The 27,917-nt window shown below is 35.0% G+C and overlaps 1 protein-coding gene across 4 annotated transcripts in view; it reads right to left on the minus strand.

Moving 5' to 3' along the window:
- Positions 1–242: 242 nt before the first annotated feature.
- The window catches only part of LOC143250496 (aryl hydrocarbon receptor nuclear translocator-like), an 86,191-nt gene continuing 58,516 nt past the window's right edge, over positions 243–27,917 (minus strand). For all 4 annotated transcript variants that reach the window (XM_076501119.1, XM_076501117.1, XM_076501120.1 and 1 more), the window contains 6 exons: positions 25,939–26,076; positions 25,419–25,563; positions 15,220–15,326; positions 9,089–9,239; positions 7,874–8,814; positions 243–462 (listed from right to left, as the gene is read on the minus strand). In XM_076501119.1, the coding sequence (XP_076357234.1) occupies positions 416–462; positions 7,874–8,814; positions 9,089–9,239; positions 15,220–15,326; positions 25,419–25,563; positions 25,939–26,076 (1,529 nt within the window). In that variant the 3' untranslated portion in view covers positions 243–415. The remainder of the gene's footprint in view (positions 463–7,873; positions 8,815–9,088; positions 9,240–15,219; positions 15,327–25,418; positions 25,564–25,938; positions 26,077–27,917) is intronic.

Genomic DNA, 27,917 nt, shown 5'->3' on the forward strand with positions numbered 1-27,917 from the left:
TAACCATCTGAATGCATATATTAATGGCTTGTACACATCTCCACATCTCACTGGGAACGTTAAACTAGTCTCTCACTAATACAGTTAGAAACATAGATAACGGTGCTGTAGAAAGCAGTGTTTAGAGGCAACACCTGGTTGTAAGTACAGTACCTAAGCTCTATAGGAACAGCTGTTTTGGATAAGTAAGAAGATTGTATTCACAAGCTGAAGAAAACAGATTCAGTGATAAGGTCAGAGAAAGATTACCAAATTGTCTTCATTGCTGTACAGATAACAAGAAAACACAAAAGACACCCCAAAGGAGAAAAGTAATTTCAACATACATCATGATACTGGTAAGGTGGAGGCTAAAGTTCATGGAACAAAGAGGTTCATTTCATTTCTTCTGTATCATTTCCAGTGCAGTAAAAACTCATCCCTTGTCATGTTTAGGTGGGTCTTCAGATGGTAAACCTGTTACTGTAAACAAAATAAAAAATCTTCAAATACATTACAAAAAATATAAAATCCTATCATTTGCACATGATGCAACTAATCAGTCCACTACAATAGCTATATAATTATCATCAAAATTCTTAAATACTTATTCTAAATATTATAATCACTTCTGAGCAAGAAAAAAATATATGATAAATGTGTTTTTCTTATAGCAAAACCACATCAAACTATCTGCTGTGTCTGCAGAGAAGAACTGAACCCCTGATTTTAGTGTTGTAAATCTGTAGACTTACAGTTGCAAAAAAATGAAAATTAGCATTTTACATCACCATATTTTATTTCTAATTGCTAAAATTGTAAATATTTCCAAGATTCACATTCCTGGTTATAACAACAAAATTACATTATTTGCAGCAGTTTGTCCACCAAAGAGTTTAAAATAACATATTTGTAGCAGTAATGTTTACTTTTCAAAACTTGTATCTTGTGGTGAATAAAGATAGCTAAAAACGTGCATTTTAGCTTAAGGCTGAATTTTAACAAAAGCTTAAAGTGAAACACCTAATCACCTTTGAGACTGCTGTTAGGGATCAGTAACACAGATTTTATGAAAAGCTACATGAAAAGTAAATGGATATCTTAACCTGTTGTTGGTTTCATATTATTTCTGATGTATGAAAAAATACAACCATATAACCTCAGCACTTACAAAAGTGCTCTGGTTATAGAGTTTTGTATTATTATTTTAAATTAAATTTTTTTAACCTACATGTTTTCCTCACATTATGAATAAAAAAAATACACGTCTGAACTCAAAGTTAATCCATTTTCTTCTTGTAATTTTATAAACACAAAACCTGGGAAAAACATCTTAACAAGAGATTAGATGTGGATGGTCAACAAGATGTATTAATTAATATAAATTCCTTCTACATCCAATAACATATATATTATCATAAATACCAGGACAGCACACATCTCTGGTTGATATCCCCAACTGAATCATATGGTGCACTGTTTGTTCCCTAGTAAAAGCTAAAATGCAGTTCAAAGAACTTCAAAGAGAAATGGTATTTGGATACAGCACAGGTGGTATACAAAGATATGTCATACTAAATAGGTTACATCTATGCAGCAGTAAATCCCCCTGTAAAGTCAGAGTGAATGTGCTGTTCAAAGCATCTCAATAAACCATGTTGCTAGCTCATCCTGGTAGGTCAGAACACAAAGATAAGATACCCTGACAAGTTTAGTTGACAGTTAAGAGCAATCCAACACAGACAAGAACTCAATCTGTACATGGTGATGATAAAACATTATCTTTGTAGCATGGAATAGTAAAAGAGCATCCTAGTGTAAACCACTGCTTTCAGTTGGCAACATTTATCTGACAAAAGCAATAAGTTTCTGAGATGCTGTACTAACCCTTAATTTTTAGGCCATGGCCATTTCTTTTGATGAATCATCCCTGTTAGTTTCCTCAAGTGAATGCATGTTAAGTTGGAGGAGGTCCTCAAATAAATTTATCCCATAAATAGCTGTAATAAAGAATGAAACACAAGGGCATTCCTGTAACAGTGAAGGGACCAGTTCTGTTGTTCCAGTCTTGCTCCAAATTACAGAACAGCTAAATATGTTGAGTGTACAACTGAGTATGCCAGTGGAGAACCAAGGAATTTGTGTTATTCAGAATGAATCATCACTGGGCTTTAAAACCAGTCAGTCCATTAATACCTGATGGATGTCACTCTGAAAACCTTTTCCCAACCCAACAGAGTTCTATCCTTCATATATGATGTCTTTGAAGTTTTGAACAATATAATTTACAAGAATATTCCAGAAAGTCAGTCAAGTTATTACAAGATAACAGCCATGATGCCTTTGTTGAGCTATTTTTTTCAGAACATAAAATGTACATTTTACATGTTCTAGGTGTCTATTTACTTATGATTCTTGCTTGTACCCACCTCAACTGTGTTGAAAAAAATGTAAAACTATTGAATGTTCTGAAATCAATTCCTTTACAATCCACATTATTTCAAAAAGTATTGTGCACTGAAACTTCATTATGGGGCTTATTCCATAAACCAAGACATTTAATGAAATTTATGGAATGCATACACTCATACATATTGATAGCAGCCCAAAAACTGCTCTTCACATAGGATCATATGCTAACTTTATAACCAAAACTGGAATAATACAATAGAAAATCATCATATTAGGTAATACATCTTGCTGTATTACCTGACCAAATACTGCATTAAAAATCAAGACTGCTATAAAACAACATAAAAAACTTCATGTAAAGTAACATATCTCTTTCTCTGTACTTTACTTTCCCAATACCCTGTCTGATAGAGAGTATACCTCAATTTTATAGTACTAAATATGATGGAGATTACAGCTTAGCTGTATAATATCAAATACTGTTGAAGTATAGTTTCATTTTGAGTTTAGTAAATGCTGTAATTTGTAATATAATACTACTGGAATTATAACATACTAAAGATATAAACAATGAAATAAAAGTGATATTCTTTCCAAGTTAAGTCAATATCAGACAATGCTTCGTGGTAGAAGCATTGTATTACCAGTTGATGCATCAATACAACAGCATACAAGATATCAGAGTACAAAAAGTGGACAATCTGCAGGCTTATTGATAGGTGGCTTTAATTACTTACTAAATAAAGTTTATTTATTTTTTCAGGTTTGTTCATTAATTTCTTTGTGAATAATTTCACATCTTAAGTATTTAATCCATGGTTGGGGATCAAAGTGTACATGATCCTTCAATAGAGTGTCATTAAATAATGTATTTGATGTCAGCATTTTCAACTATTCATTTTATTCTACAGTGGTGATTTAGGGATAATTCATGATATATGAGAGTAAATACAAAATACATGAAAAAATCTGTAGATATGTATTCTGAAGTTCTACAAATGTAATACATAAATTGTACAACGGACAAAAATATTTTTATTCTTCACATAAACATTAGTTTCGCCCCAACATGTCAGAGTCAGAGTGATGTGTCAGTTCAAGACATATTTTAAAAATAAATACTTTATTAAACATGTCTGATTTTTTTATGTATAGCACACTTGTACTGTTCACTAAAAGTTTGCTACATTTCATAAAGTTACGTGTGATAAATTTAGAATTACAGTCAACATTATTTCTACAAAGTTGGTTTAATGAAATGACTCTATGCACATTACTTAAATAATTAATTAGTTTTACTTGTTAGAAAAATATGAGACAAAAAACAAGGATGTTCCTTTAATTTACCATTAATTCTTTTTTTATAAAAAAACCTGTTAAGTTTTTGTGATCAATTTTGTAAACAGAACCACACTTGTTGTAACTAGAATATATATTTCAAAGAAATGTGTAATTTCTGGCCTGGTTTAAATCTAAACTGACACAAGTTTTTTTTAGCTATCCCAAACCAAGTATTTTTCAGAGTTAGGAACATAAAATACATTAGAACAGAAGAAGGAATAAGTTTACTCTGGTTTAAAAGTTGTGTTGTGAATAAATACATTTACTCTGGTTTAAGAGTTGTTTTGTGAATAAACATATTTACTCTGGTTTAAGAGTTGTTTTGTGAATAAATAAGTTTACTCTGGTTTAAGAGTTGTTTTGTGAATAAATAAGTTTACTCTGGTTTAAGAGTTCTTTTGTGAATAATTATGTAAAAATTTGTTAATTACTTCATTCATGAAAGGATCAAATAATCCATTATATAATATAAAACAAGTTTTAAATTAACTGATCTTTCCTTTCATGAATCATTTCTGCTATAAACAAAAACAGCATTGTGGAGGACAGTAACTAATTTTTGAATGCGAGCATAAGCTGATTCCCAATGCAGAATCAAATTCATGTAAAATTATGTAAAACTTGATGAACTAAAATATTTCAAAAAAGAAAGTTGTTGATCTTATTCATTTTCCTTAGTAAATTGAAACTTGTATGAATAGTGTTGATATGATCAAGGAGAGATAATCTTGTAAACTGTTGCCAGTGGAAGTAACAAAGACAGAAGTGTAGAGGTAAAATGGAAGGTTTAAGGGCAAGACAAACTTTTATCATACGCAAGTTACCAAGGGTAGCAGAAACCGAATTTCTCATCCTTAGCCCTTGAGTTTCTTTTAATTTAATGCCATTAAATTGAAAACTAGTAATAACAGTTGCAAAGTTAAATTTCAGAGCTGAACCAGGTACCATTATCATAAGTAACACATTCCAAAGCAAGCAGTACAGACTGTATAAAAGGCACTGTTATACATACATTGGTGAGAAACTAAGTAGTGGAATGAAAAGGTTGGATTAATCTTTTTCAATTTTTTTTTTACATTACCTCAGCATATAATCAATACTAGCTTCTGATCAAAAGAAGCTACCTTTACAGAACAGAGGTAGTGATCAACCCAGTAGTAAGTACAGCTTATTAAATAGACTGTATTTAGATTCTTACTTATACTGATTTTAAAGCAATGATTCATCAGTTGGATACCCTTGCTCTTTGTGATATTTTACACTATAATAAAATGATGTTCTAGTCATATACAGGGAAAAAAAAAAGGCATGTAAGGTACTTCAACTAAATTTTAATAACTGGATATCATGCATCTAATGGAACAATTAGCATTTTACACCAAAATATTTTATTTCTAATTCCTAAAATTGTAAATATTTCCAAGATTCACATTCCTGGTTATAATAACAAGATTACGTTACACTCAGCAGTTTGTCCACCAAAAAGTTTAAAATAACATATTTGTATAGTAATGTTTACTTTTCAAAACTCATATCCATGATGAAGATTATAGTTTAGTGCAATGAGGATTAACTAACTTTTATAATACCCAATACTATGTGTGATGGAGATTACAGCTTAATTTTATAAATCTCATTTATCAAATAAATCAAATTTGGTATAATAACTACGACTTACCTTTATAATATTTAATACTTATTATGACAGACACAACAGCTGACTTTTGTAATACCTAATAAAATAATAAACTTTTATAATACTTAAATATTCAGTGGAACTGAAACTAGTATTGGCTTGTGGTGAATATATCTTTTAACTCTCTCTCTCTCTATACAAAGTTGGTCATATTGACTGACTTCATAACCATTTTGCATTCCTTACAGTTTCTATATTATAACTTTTAATATAGTATGTGTACATTTACAAAATTTGAATGACTTTTAGTAAACATTATAAGTCTTTAGTACACACACACACACACACACACACAAAAAAAAAAACAGATTTTTTTAATGAAGTATTTTTACTAAATATTGGTCTGTGAATATACATAATTTTTCTATACACTAGCCTGAGTACTACATGGTTTCCATGTTAAGATTAAAATTACTTTTTCATCTCAAAAAATCTCCAATTTTATTATGCACAATCTCTAAAATCTTCTAAATAAACTTGAAACCTTGCTTTCAGTACAACCTTATACCTTATTTGTTATCATTTCTACCTTAATTTTTATACAAATTTCACTGACCTCATAGCTACAAACACATAAAAAACAATAAATCTAAATGACCTTTTTTTAATTCTAGAATAACTTCAAATTGTAATAAGGAACTAGATTTGTTTATCCAAACTAGCTTTATACTCAAAGCAGTATACATCTGTTTGTATTGAAATTTTATTACTTGACTGCCCTTTGAACCCTGTCTAACTACTATTCATGTCATTATAAGCTGTAAATAACTTGGTGAACATGTAGCCCATGTTACACTATCAAGTTAAATATGAATAAGCTATTTGTGAGCTGCTTTTAAGTGTACCTCTTGAAAACATTTTATTATTAATATTTATTTCACTTAGTGTAACCTCAACTAAAATAAATAGTTTCTTATATTTACATTTTATTTACTTTTATAACAACAAATAAACAATATGTATAAAAAACAAAGAAAAAGTACTTTCCTGAGTTTTATTTTTTTGCTGTTGACTGTCAATGACATTTAGCCTTACTTTTTATACTAATGGTAGTTCAGTATTAACCTTTTCATGCAGGTCATAAGTCAAAAGTCATGTCATTCACTCGATGACTTGTATTCAAAAATTTATTGAACTACTATTTTATGAATTTATATCAATAAGATTGTAATGAAATTGAAGATTATAATTTAAATTTTAATATTATATACATGTCAATTTCTTAATTTAAAAGTAAATATTAAAATAATACACCTAAATATAGATTTTACTGAGTCACATGGTATGTTGAATGCAGCACTGTTTAAAACTAACCGGTTGTGATGTCAAAGTACTAAGTCTACAGTTTCATACAAATTAAGTATTTAAATTACCAATAATAACAAGCTAGAATATAAAATAAGAGCTCATATCTTTTTATTTTGCTGAAATATAGCTTATGTACTGAATAAAACACAGTGGCACCATTCACCTTTTTCCATTTTTTGAAAAGGTCCCTCACATAAACTTATTTCAATATAATGATATGTGAATATGACAGCTTAGAATTTCCCCTAGTGCTTTTTTTAGCCATTTTAATCTGTGAAAAGGCTTTCACATTCTTTTGAACCAAGATTTCAAGATGATAGGTTGTGTCTTTAGTCTGCTCGAAGTTTCGTATTTTTTAAAAACCTAAAATACAGCTTAGTTCCTAAGCTTAATAAATTATAGGGGAATTCTATGGTATCAGTGTAGTTATTTATGATTTTTTGGTTATTCAAATGTACATATAAAACCTAAAAACAATTTTATTTGATATCCTCCATAAGCAAAATTTTAAAAGGCTTAGCAACCTATGTCCAGTAGTAACCGAGTGTAAAAGTCATAGCGACCAGAGATAATTGTTTGCTTTACTTCTTGCCATGAAAATTTTTCTTTGCCTGAACAATAGCAATATTATAGTAAGTAATATGCATTAAATTTCATACTTTATCAAAGGATTGTAAGTAAATTACAGAACAGGGATATGGAGAGAGCAAATGTCATAATTCTCACAACTGGGGGTAAAATCTGAATTATTTTTATAGTGCTTTATAAAAGTAAGAATTTAAAACCTATATATTATTACAATATGATTTATTAGCTACTTTTTATGGTATGCATATTGATACATTATGAAAACAAAATAGCTCAATTAAATATTGAATGTAACTCACTAAAATCTTGTGACATGCACAGTTAAAAAATGTTTATGGAGAGAGTGAGAGTTGATATAGTGTAATTATATTATGTTTTAGAACAAACAAGTATTTATTTCATCAATACATTTATATGACTTAATAGAATTTTCAAGTTTTCGTACAAGAGCATAAAGCATAAATTCTAATAAAATATTCCACTGAATATCAAGAAATGACTATTTCAACTTATTGTGGTATTTTACTGCTTATAAAATACAATACTCACCAGACTTCAAATACACTAAAGACTGATTAGGTCCTAAGGAAGAAAATGCTTCAATATCTACATTTTCCATAACAGAGAACTTGGTCGTATTTCCAAGCAATCCTTTAGTTCTAGATTCTACAGTGGAATTTGCTGACAGCAGTGAAGTAACCGATGTACTTTCCTGACTTTGAATCGAAACTGACTCATCTGCCTGACTATCAAAAGCCACTGGACTATTGACTGAGCTTGTATGATATGTTTCAGGTTCAGATGCTAAGCTGTAGATAGAAGCCATGGAGCTTCTTCTGTCATCAGAGGGATACTCAACTTCAGGAGCATCATTAGGATAAAAACTTAAATCCCCATCAGGAGGGGAATATTTTTCATAGTCACTTTCTTCACTTTGTGTTGAAATATCTGAAAACCTATGAGCCTGGAGATAAGACATTGGTGGAGTTGTCCATGTAGGAAATGACAATGGTGAATGTTGAGAATTGTTCAGCTTGGATGACAAAGTCTCAGATGGTGAAATTCTGTATATCAAAGTGTCATTTTTGGTATCAGTGGAATTCCACTCATGAATATGTGCCTTTACAGAAGTTTCATGAAATGTCTGTTTACTGAAAGTTGTGTTTGGAAGATTCCCTGTCAAGTTAGATGGAGAAACAGGGTATGTTGGGCTTGTTAATGCTGCATGCAAGGCTGGGAAATTTTGTGCTTGATCACAGCTTGGTAACTCTGATGTTATGAAAGATGTAGTATTATTTACATCTGAAATATTATGACATGACTTTATTGTCTGCAAGGTTGATAAAGCCTCTTGTATTTTCTGTAGGTGAAGACAGTCACCAAACTGTGCTGCTTGGATGGACTGGAAGAGAAAAGGTTTCATTTTACCACTGATACGAGGCATGTAATGTTGGGTAAATTCTTGTAGTTCACGTTTACCATCTTCTTCACTGTATTAAAGAAAATAAGAAAACTTGCATATACAAGTTACTGATATTCTTTTCACTCTTACACCTTAAGTGAAAACATCCAAGCTAAAATTCTTTACTTAATACATATTTAGCAGTATTACCTTCTGTTATAACTTATGCAAGTTAAAACTTGTATTAATTCATATTTATTTTAAACACATTCATCACTGTTGCAATTTTTACTTAAAAAAGTGATTATTTTGGATTATTTTAGATCATACTGCTTACAACAACTACTCAAGTTTACACCTACATCAAAACGTGATTGATGCACACAAAGTGATCCACTTGATTAGTACCCTTGTCATATTTCAAATGTCCAAAGCTCTTTAGGTATACCCAGTCTTGGTTTCTGCTCAGAAGTCTGTACACAACTACAGTCTGTTCTCCACTATTTGAAAACACTAGATGGACAAAAATAACTGAGAATCACTATTTGGTACACAAGTCTGTAATCAACTACAGCCTGCTCTATACAATTACAAAATAGTAGAGAGAAAAAGACAAAGAGTTTCTATTTCAGCTGAGATGTTAGTAAACTGCAGCATTTTCATTAACTGAAGGTACTAAAATGACAAGAAAAAGTGAGACTTACGACTTAGATATCTGAAATTACTGCAGCTATAGCCAATTTCTAATATTCAGAAACACTAGAATAAGAAGAAAAACTGAGGATCACCATTTAGTTCTCAGACTTACATATACAACTTAAATTCTGAAAATATCCAAAAATTAATATTAAATGCCACAGATGATTAGTACATTACTCAGTAAAGTTTTTACACAAATGAAGTGTAAAAATCAACTTAAGTTTAATCCTATTTATACACTGGGTAAATAAGTTAAAGACTATCTATAAATACATGACACATTAAGAGAAAGAAATAACTGAGGATTTTTTTGTTTACATTGTTCACACACAATTACTCCCACCAATAAAGTAGCTAAGTTGGTTGGTTGGTTGATTTAGTGTTTTATGGCACAAAGCAGCTAGGCTACCTGTACCAAACATCAGGTAAAAAGTTAAAATTAAAGTAAATTTAGTAAAATTCATGACAGGAAATTAAGGTAAACCAAAACAAAGTTTAAAAAAAACATTATTAGCATAAAACCAATGTTTATATCTAGTTTACAACATTAAGAGAAAAACTACAGTAATACAAGTTGTAAAGGACTTTCTGTAGCATAACTGTATTTATCATAACTCGCCAGGAAGACTAACAGGTAAGTACAAAAACCACCGCCAGTCACCTGAAGTTGGCCATTCCAGTCCGGGTTCCAAGTTATTTTGACGTTACGGCCATTTTCAAAAAGTAAAGTAATAAAAGTTTTAAAAAACGTGTAGCAAAATTTTAATAATAACTTGCCAGAAGGGCGAATGGGTAGTTCAAACACCAGCGTTAGTTACCTGAAGTTAGCCTTAACAGTCCTGGTTTTGAGTTATTTACCATTACAGGCATTTTCTAATTTCAAATCGAATTAATTGAACTTTGATTCTTAAAAGGGAACCACATCAATGTATAAATTAGAAAAACTTAAATAGCATTAAAAAGATTAATGGCCTTTAAAAACTAAACACATTACCAAGGAGGACACTGTCACCATCACCAATAACACTGTCTAACGTTATGGACAAATCTTTGGACAGAACATGTTTAAAATGGTGCTGCTGTTGACAGTCGTAACGATGGCAAAAGAGTAAAATGTGGCTTATTGTAATCAGAATGTCACATAGAATACACACTGGGACATCAGTTCCAGATAAAAGAAAACAATGAGTTAAAAAACTGCGACCAAAGCGTAGTCTAGTTAGAACAACTTCCTCTTTCTCATCCTTACAGGAACAAGATGGCCAAAGCCCAATATGGGGTTTTATTTGGAAAAGCTTGTTTTTCTGTTGCTCACTCCAAGTCGACTGCCAGCTGGCACGGAGCCAAGCCTTGAATACATGTATGGGGCAGATGCATCAGTGATAGTGTCAGAGCAGATACATTTAGCTGCGGTCTCGGGAAGCTCATTCCCGTGAATACCAACGTGGCCCGGTATCCAAAAAAACTGGATAGAAGTAGATGTTAAAGAGAAATAGGCCAGTCGGTTTTGAACATTGGCGAGAACAGGGTGTGAACCAACGTGAAGCGATTCCAGGGCCAGTAGAGAACTAAGCGAGTCAGTATAAATAGTGCAGTTTGAGTACTGCTTAGCTTCTATGTGATCCAGGGCAAGAAAAATGGCATACAGTTCAGCAATGAACACAGAAGCTGTAGAGGGGATTCTGCACACAACCATCGAACCGCAACAAACCATGGCAGAGCCCACAGAGTCACCTGATTTTGAACCATCCTATAAATAGGAATGGAAAGATGGTTTGAAAGATGTTCAGCAAATAAAGAACAGTACTTCAGATCTGGGGTGTCTGCTTTTCTCAGATGACTTAAAGAAAGGTCACATATGGGAATTGTAATAAGCCATGGTGGTAATGGGCTGACCAGTGGATACAGCAATGTTATTCAAGAGCAGACCCAATTCATCCAACTGCACCTGGACATGAAGGCCAAAAGGAGCAATAGCAGACTGTCTGTTCTGAAAAAGTATGGCCCACCGAGGAAGGAAAACACAACCCCAGGTGGGATGCTTTGGTAAGGAACGAAATTTCGAAGCATATAGTAAAGACAGTTGCAAACGGCAGAGGTGCAAAGAAGGTTCATGAGACTCTATGTATAAGCTCTGAACTGGGGAAGTGCAGAAAGCCCCAGTGCAGAGCCATAGACCAATCATCCATAGTCGAGTTTTGATCGAATAAGAGCACAAAATATCTTTAGTATTGAACATCGATCAGTTCCCCAAGTGGTGGTAGAGAGAATATGGAGAATGTTCAGTGGTCTTGTATATTTGACCCGTAGCTATTTGATGTGTGGTATAAAGGTCAGTTTACGGTCAAAGATAAGTGCATGCAATCGGTTTTAGAGAGAGAGAAATTAAAGCCATTTGCTGTGGTCCACTTCAGTAAATGACGGAGGGCAGTCTGTAGGTGCTGCTCAATATACCTCAGGTTCAACAACTGACAACAGTGAGAGGGAGTTGTTCAGTCATGGCATTAATTCTTATACTGAAAAATGTGACACTCAGAGTGCAGCCCTGAGGGACTCCAAGTTCCTGTAGAAAAGAACCAGAAAGTGTTGAACCCACACGAACTCAGAATCTCCTGTCCATTAAAAGGTTTTTACTAAAAATGGGCAAAGGATTACCTAACCCACATATATGGAGGTCTCGCAAAATGCCATACCTCTATGTTGTATCATAAACCTTCTCAATGTCAAAGAATATTGACACAAGTTGTTGTTTAAGAAAGGCTTCTCTGATTGATGTTTCAAGTCGAATCAGGTGGTCCATGGTGGAGCGCTGTCGTCGGAACCCACACTGGGTGGGTAAGAGAAGGTTGTTTGATTCAGGAACCAAACAAGATGAGCATTAACCATCCTCAATAAGGTCTTACAGAGACAGCTCATCAAAGTAATTGGATGGTACTTTGAAGGAATCTTGGGATCCTTCTCAGGCTAAGAGAAAGGTAGGACAACAGCCTGGTGCCAGGCATCAGGAAAAACATTCTCCTATCAGATCTAGTTAAAAACAACCAGAAAGATAGCAAGAGAAGCAGGAGATAGATGGTGCAGCATCTCATTGTGTATATCATCAGGTCCAACTGAGGTACTGTCAGACCAATGAAGGGCCAGTTTGAGTTCCACCAGTATAAAGGGACAATTTATTGAAGCAGAAGTGCGAGATACCTGGCAAAAGCTTTCACCTAGAGATGCTCTGAGTACCAGTTACTTCCTGGCCATCAGAGAGGAAAATCGAGTGATATTGCCCACTGACCTTTCGACTCTTGTATCAAATGACTCTGGAACTGATGGTAGAGGATATGCTGGTTATGAACTTAATCCAAGATTCCTTCTGGCTTTGATGTCTAACCCATCGAGCACATGCACAGGCCCGCTGGAACGTGATGCGGTTTGAGATTGTAGGATATCTATGGAAAGTATCCCAGGCTCATTTTTGAGCCTTTCATGTCATGTGGTAGGCAGGATTCCACCATGGACAAGGATATAGTGGAAAACGTGTCAAGGGTTTTAGGAACACATTGAGCAGCTGCTTGTATAATACAGTCAGTTACTGCTGCCACACAGTCGTCTATTGATGCTTTACAGACAATGGCAGGATCAAATTTTGTGAGAGCAGTGAAAGAGGACCAGCTTGCCTGATCCAGCTTCCACCGGGGCACATGGGTCACGTGGCATCAACCACGGCCAGTCTCTCTTAAGATTATAGGAAAATGATAACTGCCTCATGAATTATTGTCAACCCTCCAAGATAAATGGGAAAATAATGAAGAGGAGCAAATTGAGAGATCAATAGTAGTAAAGAACTGACTAGGTACATGGAAATAAGTAGAAGAACCAGTCCCCAGAGGGTATGATGTCCATTAAAGTCCCACAGGATTAGAAATGGAAACGGCAACTGTTCAATGAGACCATCAAGCTCTGATTGATCACATGTCTCTCCAGGCAACAGGTAGAGAGAACAAACAGTGATGGTATGACCCAAGGAAACATGGATGGCTACGACTTCCAAGGGTGTGTCAAGTGGCAAAGACAGGTGAGCAACATGCTGATCAACCAACAGTGCCTCCCCTCCATGCACTCGTCCGTAACACAGCCTGTCATTTACGTACAAAGAAAACTGCCGAAAGGTGACTGTACTGGTAGGTTTCAGAAATGTTTCCCATAAGGAAGGACATACAGAATGGTAGGAAGCAATCAGTGTTTTGGTGTCATCCAGATTAGAACGTTAACCTCAACAGTTCCATTGTATCAGGGTGGCCATTTTTATTCACTTGTAGGTGAATTGGGTAGAGAACCCTTCTGTTTATGACCACGTCTTTTTTCCTTACGGTCCTTATTCAAGAGAGGTCTATCGACCTCCATGGATCCTGCCCTGGGTCACCTGGGCAGGTCTTTGCTGTTGGAAGGGGATTCCAGTGTCTGAAGCCGTGAATGAATGATAATAAAGAGAGGGAGATTTCGGTGCCTACTGACCCCACCTTCCATGGAGCAATATGAGGGGATGCACTACAATATCAAACAAGGACAATGCAGCAATGCCAGAGTTTCGTGAGCACTGTACCCAAACATCCAACACTGGTACTTGGTTGAGCCTAGCCTGAGTGGACAAGCTGACTGACCTAAGGGTGGCCACCTGTCTTCAGGAATTCTAGGCCAGAATGGTGTATTGTGGTTGAACTCCTCAACCATCTGGATCCTCTCCTCCCTTTCACAGGTCGCCGCACACGGTAGCCACGTGGGTGGATGTTTAGATCCCAGACTGGTAAACTGAAAGAACAGAACCATCTGTGGGAGGTCCCCTCACCATGTACAGGAATCTACACCAAGGAGAAATACAAACAGTTTCCAGGATCAACTTACACGTGTAAGTAAGTAAGTCAGGGGTTTATAACTCAAACTCCAGTGACCTGATCACAAATTGGTTTATTTTGGCTGTGAAATTGGTATACATTTACAGCTTCTTCTTCACTAATCAAAAACACTAAAATAGCAAATAACTTGAGAACCATTATTTTTGTCAAGAAGTCGGTACACAACTACAGCGTGTTCTCCATTATTCAAAAATATAACCTGAAAACAGCTACTGGCTTTCTAAAATTGGTACATATCTACATCATTCAGATCAGAAGTTTGTACACAACTAAAGCTTTAGTTTTATTGGTGACAAAAACTATAGTGACAAGAAAAACTGTGAATCACCCTTTGGTCCAGAAACCAATATACAGCTACAACCCACTATCCTCTACCCTAAATTAGTAGAATGATAAGAGAAACACTAGAGAGACAAGAAAACTGAAAATCATCATTTGGCTGAGAACTCTTCTTAAAACTACAACCTGCTCTCCAATAATTGCAAAAACAAAAATGGCAATTAAAATTGGTTCAAAAGTATGTATAAAATTATAGCCTGTTCCCTGCTATTCTAAGACACCACAGTGATATTAACAACAGTAAATTTCTACTACTGACAAAATACTTCAGGATAACTTCCTGTAAGTCTTGTAAAACTATTGAGAATCGATGATTTTTTGATGATTATTACTAAAAAAGAATAGTTGTCAATCAGTCAGTAATGCATCTTCACAAAGTGCATAAATGATACACAAACAAAAGGCAATTAGCAATGCACCTCCAGCACTTTTTAGTAAAAGCATGCTTCTATTTTATATTCAATATGTACACTGTAGGTTAAAAAAAAAAGAGTACAGAAATTAAACCTTAACCTGTTCCCAGTGAAATAAGAATAATCTTGGAATAAACTTACTTAAATTGTGCTTAAACAAAGCCACAGGAATGTCTTCTGGTATGATGTACTTATACGCAGAGTATCCTAGCACTTCTTGTGGCAAGTGACCTGTTATTGTAGAGATTCTACAAAAAAAACCAAAAAAAACTATAAATATGATTTCACCCATAGCTGAAACTATTGATCACTAGTAGAAATTTTTATATAATATTGGTTATTAAGTACTCATAGTACTTATAATCAAACCTCAGGTGAAAATTTTTTGGAAAGTTCTCCTGAAAAAGATAAATTACTCACTAATCTAGTTTGCTTGTCAACCAAATGGATATCTTAATGCTGTCTAAGTCTCTCAACTGAAACCTTTGTGAACTGATAGACTTGTACACTTTAGGAAGATACAAAATTTGATAATTTCTAAAAGAGCATAACGTGTCCAACAGAAAAATAACTATGCTTTAAGAAAGTAATTTCCACGTTACTTGTAGTGACATATTGATTCAGATGCAAGCCTATTGTCTATAACACAAGCAACATACTTAACACCAATATAACTGATTCACAATCAATTTCTGATAATATGGTAACCAAGGAATACTATATGAATACCTTGTAGCTGGAACAACATGCCACAGTATTTTCCTAGAAATGATGAAATTGTTAAATGATGTGCAACTAAACAATAAATTTCAAAGAAAGGAATATTCAAGTTCTCAATTAAAAAGAAAATTGAAAGGACACAATTAAGACAACAATAATTTCACACAATACTCCAAGCCAAACCTAGACAACAATCATGCTTAGAACATGAAGATTACGGTTATGAAGGACTTTCTGATCCAAAATGCCAGTGAAATGAAGATGAGCACAAATTTTTAGTAAAGTAAATATGAATCTGAAGTTGTGAAGAGTTCCAAGCCACAACTTACAATCAGTGACTGTCTTCAAAAGGAAAAGAATAGATTTCTGACAGTAAATTTGACAATATCAATTGAGCTTTTAAAAATTTTTATGGTTCTAGTCGGCTTAAGCTTATATCCATTTCCTGTGGAGTGTCTGTGGAAAGTCTTTCAGATGTGTAGTCAGAGATTGCACTCAGCATTATTAATAGAAATTGCAGTTGGGCAATAGCACATTAACATTACTAACAAACATCATAACTGCTTAGTAATTTTACTTACTCAGCATTTTCTAAGTCCACCACAATAAACAGTTGAAGCTTTATTAACCTTATTGTGACTGGTCAAGGATTAAAAGACATGTCATTAGATTTGTTGACTTGTATTCAAAATTTTATTTAACTACTATTTTACAAATTTAAATTTGGTATCAAACTGTAGATTACAATTCAAATTTTCATATTAAACATTATTTAATTTCTTAATTTAAGAGTAAGTATTGAACAAACACACCTAAACATTGATTTTTGTGTGTCACATATGTTGAATACAGCACTGGTTCAAATTAGATGTTTGAGTTTTATACTAATTTGGAACTCAAATTACAGATACTGACAAGCTAGAATATCAAATAAAAGCCTTTTATCTTTTCTAATTGCTGAGCTATCACTATATTTATTGAATGAAACACAGTGGCCCCCACTCACCTCTTTCCATTTTTGGAAACAATCTCTTGTATACACTCATTTCTATAAATGACATGTGAATAACCAATTGGAATCTCAGAATGTCTCCTTAGCAACTTTCTCAGCCATTTTCAAATGTAATGGTGTCCTCTCTTTCTCTTAAGACAACATATCAGCACAAAGGTTTGCCATCCTTGAGAGTCATAATGATGGCAAGACAGTAAAATGTTGCTTATTGTGATCTGAGTGTTACAGAAACTACACACTGGTGCATCAGTTCCAGATAAAAGAAAACGATGAGTTAAAAAACTGTGACCAATGCATAGTCTAGTTAGAACAACTTCCTCTTTCTGATCCTTACAGGAACAAGACAGCCACAGTCCAATATAGAGTTTTATTTGGAAAAGCTTGTCTTCACGTTGCTCACTCCAGGTCGACTGCTAGCTGGCACGGAGCCAAGCCTTGAATACAGGACCATAGTCCATGTATGGGACAGGCACAGCAGTGATAGTGCTAGAGCAGATAGACTTAGCTGCAGTGTCGGCAAGTTTGTTCCCACGAATACCAACGTGGCCCAGTATCCAGAAAAAATGAATAGAAGTGGTTGTCAAAGAGAAATGGGCCAGTCAGTTTTGTATATTGGCGAGAACAGGGTGTGAACCAATATGAAGCAATTTCAAGGCCAGTAGAGAACTAAGCGAGGCAGCATAAATCGTGTAGTTCGAGTACTGCTTAGCTTCTATGTGATCCAGGGCAAGAGAAATGGCACACAGTTGAACAGTGAACACAGAAGCTGTAGAGCAGATTCTGCATGCAACCACCAAACCACAACAAACTATGGCAGAACACACACAGTCACCTGATTTCGAACCATCTGTATAAATAGGAATGGAAGGATGGTTCAAAAGATGTTCAGCAAATAGCAGATAGTATTTCCAATCAGGAGTGTCTACTTTTCTCAGATGACTTAAAGATAGGTCACAACTGGGTAGGGGCATAGATCCTGGGGGATATCCCCCTTCATTTTAGGTGGGGGGTATGGTGCATACAATCATCCCCCCCCTACAGTTTGGTCTGTTGAATTGTTTTATTGCATCACAGGCCTACAAATTGTGTGTTTGTTCTTGTGATTATCATGTTCTTACCAACTGAATTACATAATTAGGCTTAGTCAAGTCTTTTTCTGTAGCCAAAATGTACATCTTTAGTATAGGCGTGCGTCTAAGCTTTTCGATCCAAGCGATAGTTCGTAAGTATCAGTCAGTAGGCATAAGCATAAATGCAAGGCTTGCAAGCACTATCATAGAATCTACCTACGACTTGTACGTAGTGTAAGATTAAGTAAAATTTTCATCACAACAGATTAAACAGAGCATGAAATTCGAAAATATTACTCCCAAGCATAAACTCCTGTGATCTAGATCTGGCAGGCCATTTGTAGCTTGTAGCAGCATCAATCTTATGTGTATATTGTGCAGTTTTCCTATGCCATTTGTTCTTATGCATGTCTAGCCGGTTGTATTGTCGAACACCTTACTCTACTTAGCTGCCAAAGCCACTGACTATAGTGTACGTTTAGTGTACAGTTAATTATAGGTTTGGGCCACTCAGATCCAGATGTGCACTACATCAACCCTCTCCACTCCCTTTAGTCTGAGCCTCGATTTTACAACAGGGCTCATTAGACCTGTGTTTGTGGCCCTCATTAATCTATGAAATTTCAGATTATTACTACCCTCTAATAAAGTGTTGGTGCTTTATGGTAAAAGAACAATATATTCTCTTATCATAGATAGTAAAAATATTGTATTTTCTTGTATAATTAGAACACAAAAAGAGCGATTTCAATGGCCTAAAGCCTCTACTCGAATTGTAATGCTAGTTTTTGTTTAGTTGTTTCTATTTAATAGATGTGCTTATAGACATTACATCACAATGTGTTTGCCTTTTGATGAGCTTTAACAAGAATATAATATATTTGTGTTTGTTTAAGTATTTTTCAAGAAACTTGCAATTACTTGTGTTGTAACTAGCACACATTATTGTCCCAGTGATGCCCATGAGGTCAGTCAGCTCAGTAGTCACTGTGAGGTTTGTGCGTTCGACTTAAATAGATTGTACAATTCAGTCCTACTTCAATTCTGTTCTATCTTACTTCATTGTATGTTAGAGTTTTTCAATAAAGACTGTATTTTAGCCTGTTGAGTCATCTGGGAAATAGATTCCAAATATGACAAGCAAGGATCTGAAACTTTCCAATATTAGACAGTTCTGCAAGCCAGTTACTAGTACTACAAGTGACAATGAAGATGCAGATAACCCAACAACCTCAAGCAAAGAAATAGAAACTTGCCATACAGAGGAAATACCATGTTCATCAGAGGACGAGTCTGAAAATGCTTGTGAAACTACTGAACATCATGAACGACCAGATAGTTGTGAAACAAGTTTGTGCAGTAATGAAAAATCTGATACTCTGCAAATACAGTGTGGAAAGCCATATCATCCAGATGCACAACTAATACCATGACAGAAAGCAAAATCTCAAAATATCAACCTTCCAGGGCAAGTGGTTTGATGAGTTCCCATGGCCAAACGTATCAAGGGTAATTACCAATTTTATTAATATTTGAAAATGTAATTCATGCAATGAAAGTTATTAGTAACCTTGTCAAGTATAATGGCCATCTTTTATACTTTGCAGTGTGCAGGAATAAATTTATGTGGCAGTTAATTTGTGACACATTTCTCTTTATTCTATTAACATTTTGAAAACTGTTCACAACACCTCACTTATACAAACCTACATGGAAACCTTGAAGTATCGTTACAACAAAATTACTCTGTGACTGCATGTTTACAGCTTTCAGGTTCACATAATCAGAGATTACTAATTTGCAAATTCAACAGACCACATAAGTGGTTGCAAAAATAATCCCCCTCCATCGGGTGTAAAAAATCTATGCCCCTGCAATTGGAGACAATAAGAAGGCATGGTTGGATGGGCTGACCAGTGGATACAGCAATGTTATCCAAGGACAGACCCAATTCATCTAACTGTGACTGGATACGAAGGCCAAAAGGAGCAATGGCATGGCCCATCAAGGAAAGAAAACACAACCCCAGGTGGGATGCTTTGGTAAGGAACGAAGTTTCAAAGTATATAGTAAAAACAGTTGCAAACAGCAGAGGTGCAAAGAAGGTTCATGAGACTCTATGTATAAACTCTGAACTGGGGAAGTGCAGAAAGCCCCAGTGCAGAGCCGTAGTCCTTGATGATGAATAGGGTCTAGCATCTTTAAGGCCAATGGTCTGGCAGAGACATAGACCAGTGATCCATAGTTGAGTTTCGATAAAATAAGAGCACAACATAGCATAGAACATTGATCTGCTCCCCAAGTGGTGGTGGAGAGGACACGGAGGATGTTCAGTGATCTTGTACATTTGACCCGTAACTGCTTGATGTGTGGTATAAAGAATCACTGTGGATCACAGTCAAAGATAAACCCCAAGAACTTTGTATCAGCGAAGTTGTGCTGCCTGTGGTCTCTGAGACTGAGTTCATGATCAGGGTGAATGCCAAAGAATATTGATACAAGATGTTGTTTGAGAAAGGCTTCTCTAATTGATGTTTCAAGTTAAATCAGGTGGTCTATGGTGGAGAGCTATCATCGAAACTCACACTTCGTGGACAAGAGGAGGTTGTTTGATTGGAGGAACCAAACAAGATGAGCATTAACCATCCTCTATAAGGTCTTACAGAGACAACTCATCAAAGCAATTTGACAGTAGTTTGAAGGAATCTTGAGATCCTTCACAGGCTTGAAGATAGGCAGGACAATAGCCTGGTGCTAGGCATCAAGAAAACATTCTCCTGCCAGAGCTAGTTAAAAACAACCAGAAGAATAGCAAGAGAAGCAAGAGAAGAGACGGCGCAGCATCTCATAGTGTATGTCATCAGGTTCAACAGATGCGCTGCCAGACCGATGAAGGGCCAGTTCCAATTCCACCAGTGTAAAGGGATGATTATAGTCATAGAGACAATCAGCTCAAAAGGAAAGAGGTGATTGCTCTGCCTGAGTATTGATGGCCAAGAAGGTAGAAAAAGAAGCAGAAGTGCTAGATACCTGGCAAAAGCTTTCACCTAGAGGTGCTCTGGGTATCAGTTACTTCCTGGCCATCAGAGAGGAAAATCGAGAGGGGACAGAGTGATATTGCCTATTGACCTTTCAAATCTTGTCTCAAATAACTCTAAAACTGGTGGTAGAGAATATACTGGTTGTGAACTTAATCCAAGATTCCTTCTGGCTTTGACGTTTAACCCATCGAGCACATACACAGGCCCGCTGGAACGCGATGCGGTTTGATATTGTAGGATATCTATGGAAAGTATCCCAGGCTCATTTTTGGGCCTTTCATGTCATGTGGTAGGCAGGATTCCACCATGGACAAGGATATAGTGGAAAACATGTTGAGGGTTTTAGGAACACATTGAGCAACTGCTTGTATAATACAGTTAGTTACTGCTGCCACACAGTCGTCTATTGATGGTTTACAGACAATGGCAGGATCAAATTCTGTGAGAGCAGTGAAAGAGGACCAGCTTCCAGCTGGGGCACGTGCGTCGGGTAGCACTGACCACGACCAGTCTCTCTCAAGATTATAGAAAAATTATCACTGCCTCGTCAATTATTGTCAACCCTCCGTGAAAAATGGGAAAATAATAAAGGGGAGCAAACTGAGAGATCAATAGCAGTAAAGAACTGACTAGGCACATGAAAATAACTAGAAGAACCAATACTGAAAAGGGAAGGTTGTAATCAAAGAGCATACACTTTTCAGAACAACATCTTCTATCAATACCAGCACTTCTCCAGATGGGATGATGTCTATTAAAGTCCCCAAGGTTTAGAAAAAGAGATGGCAACTGTTCAATGAGAGCATCAAGGTCTGATTGATCATATATCTCTCCAGGTGACAGGTATTGAGAACGAAGAGTGATGGTATGACCTAAGGAAACACAGATGGCTACAGTCTCCAAGGATGTGTCGAGTGGCAAAGACAAGGTGGGAACATGCTGATCAACCAACAGTGCCACCCCGCCATGGACTAGTCCATCACACAGCCTGTCATTTCTGTACAAAAAAAATGCTGAAAGGTGACTGTATTGAAAGGATTCAGAAATGTTTCCTGTAAGGAAAGACATACAGGATGGTAGGAAGCAATCAGTGTTTTGATGTCATCCAAATTAGAACGTAAACCTCAACAGTTCCATTGGATCAAGGTGGTCATGTTTATTTATGTATAGGCAAATTGGGCGGAGAACCCTTCTGTTTTCAACCACGTCTTTTTTCCTTACTTTCCTTATTCGAGGGAGTTCTATCGACCTCCATGGATCCTGCCATGTGTCGACTGGGCAGGTCTTTGCTGTTGGAAGGGAATTCCAGTGACTGAGGACATGAATGAATGACTGTTTTGTATCTTGGGGTGAGAAAAGAAAATGTATCAGAGGAAATGGCTGTACCTGGAATCAAAGGATGTGGATCGTGGGGTTTGGTGGAATGTATATAAGGAACAGAAATAGGTGTCAAGGTTGATTCATCAACTTTTTTTAACCATGGAGGTCAAAAGACTTTTGATTTGTTTGGAGAACGATTCTTTAGGATGCACAGAGAGATCTGTCTACACTCCCACAGTAGCTGTGGAACAAAGTGCATCAGCATATGTCGGAGATGAAGTGGTAGACAGCAATTTTCGAGCCTCATGACAGGTAATGTTATGAATCATTTTCAACTGCTGCACCTGTTTTTCTTCTAACCATTTAGGGCAAGAACGAAAGTAGGACACGTGAGAGCCATTGCAATTGATGCAATGAGGGTTCGTTTCACACTCATAGGCATCATGGTCCTTGCCACTGTAATGAGCATATGTCAAGGAACCACAACATAACGTCTTTGAGTGACCGCACCAACTCTGGGATTTTCTTGAAATCCCTCTCAACAATAACTCCTCATGATGAATTCAAAGTAGCATGAGCTGTAACCTCTATAGGTATATCCACAATTGCCTTTGAATGCAACAGGAGTTCACTGTGTTGAGATGTGGATGTTTCCACCAATACGTCACCTGATCAAAGGTTTTTTACTGACTTTGAAGAGCCAGCAAGTCCCTCTAGTCCATTCTGAATGAAAAAGGGAGACATTTGCCCTAAAAGTTAGTGCAATATAAGAAAATGAGGTACAACAGGTGGTATGGATTTTGAGGATTTCTGCTCAGAATCTGCAAGACGTGGTTGTTTACCTGTAGACTGTTTTTCACTATTTTATCAAGATTTTTAATTGGAGTATCCATAATAAAAGAAAGGGAAATTTCGGTGCACACTGACCCCACCCACCATGGAGCCCTACAAGGGGACACACTACAATGTCAAACAAGGACACTGCAGCAACACCAGGGTTTCGTGAGCACTATATCCAAACACCAGCAACAGTTATAATGTTCACAACACCTGTTGAGAACATCCAACACTGGTACTTGGTTGACCCTAGCCCGAGTGAACCAGCCAACTGATCCAAGGGGTGACCACCCCAAGGCTGCCCATCTACAGGAATTCAAGACCAAAGTGGTGTGTTAGGGTTGGATCCCTCAACCACCAGGATCCTCTCCTTCCCTTCATGGGCTGCCACGCACAGCAAACATGTTGGTGGATGTTTAGATCCCAGAGGAGGTAAACTGAGAGAACAGAACCTTCCCTGGGAGGTCCCCTCACCCCGTAGAGGAATCCATACAGAGGAGATGTTCAGCTGAATCATGTTTTTAATGTTTGTGGTTTCACAGTCTTGATAATGGAAATGTTCTAAGATTAAATGTATTTGTAACTACTGCTATGTCTGCCATATTTTATATAAATCTTCATTAAAACCTGATGAATCTATTCCTAACCACAAGATTGTTAATTTTGTTTGCCATATACTACAAGTTATGTGAAACTGTAACTTTACTCTACACGTTCCAAAAGAGTCTATAGAAGAACATTAACTATCTAAACTTGTAACTAGAACCAAACCACAATATTCATCATGATATACAACTGCATTGGAATATGTATATCAGCTGTCCAGCTGAAATCAAATAATATATTCAAAGTGAAAAACAATCAGTGATGTCGAGAAACCCACTTGTTGAGAAATTTATATGCAAAAACGGCTCGTTTGGGTTGAGAAAATATTTTACATAGAAGGTCGAAACGTTGTTCGCTCTTCTATGTAAAATATTTTCTCAACCCAAACGAGCCGTTTTTGCATATAAAGTGAAAAACAGATATGTAAGCAATATATTTAACTATTTCTACTTTAATTTTGAGATATTAAATTACAGTATCAGTAAAGTAAAATGAAAAATTTCTAACTAACATTCAGTGTTACAAGGATGAAAACAGTAAAAGAATAAAAGTGTGAAATATCTTGAATTATAATGCTAGTCATCTAAAGTTCTCACAGAATGCTAGTTGTTCCTGTAGGTAAGATCCCTTGAAAACACACTGAAAATTAGACGTTTTTTGGTGATTCTTGTCTTTTTTTTCATATATTTGTCAGATATAGTGACTTAGACATTACATTAAACTACATAAAAGTGGCTAGTTATTTGACAATTGTGACTTTTTTTCAGTAGTTTCATGTTTCAAAATGGATCATTCTGTGCCAACTCACCTTGTGCTTTCAAGTTCATGTCATGTATTTTTTTGAAAAAATTTAAGCAAAAACTTCATTTTGTTTTATTCAGCCATGCAAAATCCTAAAGCTGTACTGCATGGCTGAATAAATAAAAATGAAGTTTTTGCTTAAATTTTTTCAAGGAAATCTATGATGTGAACTGGGAAAAGTTCTTGCACAATTTATAAGATCATGTATATATCATGCACAGAGTAGCCTTTTTAATGAATTCTTCCATTTTCTACTTCACCGTTTAGTTTACTTCAAATAACAAACAATTTCTAGTTTGTACTTCAACCAGTTGCACTTGAAGTTGTTTTTAACCAAAGCACCAACTTCTTTACTCCGAAATTTGTTTTTTAACCAAAGCATCAACTTCTTTACTCTTAAAGTTTAGCCATTATTCATATTTATTTCATTTGTAAATAAATCTGACACACTAATGTTCAATGAAAAATCTATGCAATAAATACACTATTTTGCAAGACTGGGAAAATTAGATTTTGATTTATCCAAAATAACAGTAGTAATGCATTAAATACTGAAATGTAGAGAATATGTCATTCTTGTGTGGAGACGAAACATGATCGTAGTTATTCCTGAGTATGTTTACTGGAATGGTAAAACAGTAAATAAAGTAATAACCCTACCAAATGTTCTCTCCAGAATATTGTAATTTTTACGAACAATGCTAAAAAGTAGTAAAACTTTCAATGTTTGAAAAACAGCAAACTATAAATTTTGCTATGAGGAAGTTTCAGCTCAAAAACCTAAAAACATATTTCATGTTTCAAAAAAAAAAAAAAAAAAAAAGCAACAGAAGTACACATCTGTAAACATCTACATTTTACATTTACCAAACTTACATTTTAGCATATTGCTGAAATTTTTGAAAAACAGCAGTTATAGTTCTGGTTACTAACCTGTGGTCTGTGTAAATTATGGTGCCATCCAATTTGTGACGTGTTATATAAACATCTTGCAAAGCTTCAGGCAGAGACACTTCTGACAGGGGACTGGAATGTATGATTCGAACAAAGGCTTTAAATAATATCTGTGAGTTATTACCTGGAATGAAAGCAACAACGTTTCTTAAAATATGATATCTCCATATACAGCAGCAGCTAGCTCTGAAATAATTACCATAACTCTTACAAACTTATGTCTTTAGATATATCCTTTTAAATAGCATGTTTTATTATATACACAGCAATAAAATAAATACAAAATCAACTACACTGCAGTTTAGAATAAACACTTTTAACATTACAAGAAATACAGATAAGAAATGGAAATAAGTATTATAGAATACTGCCAAATTTAAAACAGACTAAAATTACCTCATGAGTCAAACACATGGCCTAGTGTTTTCCTAGATACTATACTGAGATTTAAAATAATGTATTATAGTGTAATACCAAATCTGAAAAAAACAAAAATTACCTGCTGAGTCAAAATCATTTTCTCCTTCAATGTGTCCTTTTATTTCAGCTAGCTGATAAGTTAAAATCTCTGAACGAGGCTGGTTGTGTTCTCTTAGTCGACAGTAAAAACTGATCTTTGATAAACATGTTAATTTTCCTAAATTATAAAATATTTTGTAATTATAAAAATGGAAAAATAGGAAGAATATTAACACCCAATATCTTGGAGCTTTTGCTTATTATATTATATTAAGATGGTCATGAAAATGTACAAGTGTTATTCAAATATTACTGTTACACAGTTTCAACTGGGTGCAAATAGCTTTGTTGCTTTGCACCGTAAAATGCCAAACCAGCTAACCAACCAGTTTCAACTAAAAAAATAACAAACAATCCATGTGTACTGAGTTAAATAACTGGTTTATCAACCACTTGTACAAAATATTTCACTTTTTGAAGCAATACTAAAATCAAGCACAATTACAAAGTTCTTTCTTGATTGACTCATTGAATAGACTTTCAAACTTCCAAATATTTCACTTCATTTTCTATATATCCAACTGTTAATAAAAACTGATTACAAAACTCAAAACTGGAAATTTGATTACATACAATTTTATCAAAACAATTATACATAAAGTTTACATCAATTTTTTTTACCAAATGAGACAATTCTTACAGCATCCTCTATCCAAAATCACTTAAAAACAGATAATTATAATGCAAGCTTTTTCAACAAACGATAATATAATTTAGATGTAAATATAAAACATTATTTTACTTGTTCACAACATCACTGTCTATGTGAAGATTAGCTAGTCTATCATCAGTGATACTAAAAGATGAAAACTGGCTTTGATAACTACATTTATGAAATTTGTCAGGTAGTTCTTGACCTCGACAATTAATTTTGTGTATTTTAAAAAATTATCTCTGAGGATATTTTCAATCAACCATCATACAGGATAAACCAGCACAGTGGCCAATTTTTTGAGAATATTTTTTTCATTTCATATTTCTAACAATAGACTCTGCAACACAATGTTATATGCTTTAACCATACACAGACTTCTGACTACTTGTGATGTGTTCCTTCTCCTTCAAGAAAAAGATCATTCTTGTTGTATCCAGCATAAGAAAATAGCTTAAAAGTGAGAAAACTCTCTTATGTATAAATTCAGACCAATAATTAACATTCTCAATTCAACAAATACATTACAGTTGAAGCTGTACAAATGTAGTGAATAGTAAATGATGGCCCTAATAAATCACCACTGCCCAACATTACAGTGTCTACTGTAACATATTTCTACAAATGACAAAAAAAAAAAAAAAAATCAATATTGAATCACACAACTTGACAGATTTCATAGGTCCTCCACTATAAGTGGGTGTTGGCTTCCTTGAATACTTTTAAGAAGATCATAAGAAAAAAAAAATAAAATAAAGTCAATTGCAACTATATCAGAGAATCTGACATATGACTGGTCAAATGGGGCTGTTATGATTCCAGTTCCTTCAATCCCTCTCTCTCTCTTGAAAATAGTTAAGAACTTGAGGGTGTAGCTGGAAAGTTGTAAGCCTTAATCAATTCAAGACCCTATTTATAATTTTGCTAAGTGTTCCAGAAGATACATCCAGCACATTTTTATTACTTTCTGGGTTGAAAAATTGTCTTTTGTGGACCATATCCTCCACTTTACAGATGAGGACAAGCAATGTTTCATACTGGTGTAGGATGTAGTTTTGGATATTTCTTAGAATTATATTTCTGTGAGAACACTAGATAGTTTAACAGCCTCCAACATTCAAGATGTGTCCTGTGACTCTGTACTGTTTAAAAATATTCCTTCTTTGAAATGACATGTCCACTAAATCCACATTGTTTAAGAGATTCACCACACAAAAACACTTTTTGGTGGAAAGTTGTATCAAATTCCTTCCACTACAAGATAACCTCTGGCAACATTACATAGTCAAATTGCTAAGAACTCTCAC

Source organism: Tachypleus tridentatus, chromosome 5, assembly GCF_004210375.1.
Source record: "Tachypleus tridentatus isolate NWPU-2018 chromosome 5, ASM421037v1, whole genome shotgun sequence".
Taxonomy (NCBI): Eukaryota; Metazoa; Arthropoda; class Merostomata; order Xiphosura; family Limulidae; genus Tachypleus; species Tachypleus tridentatus.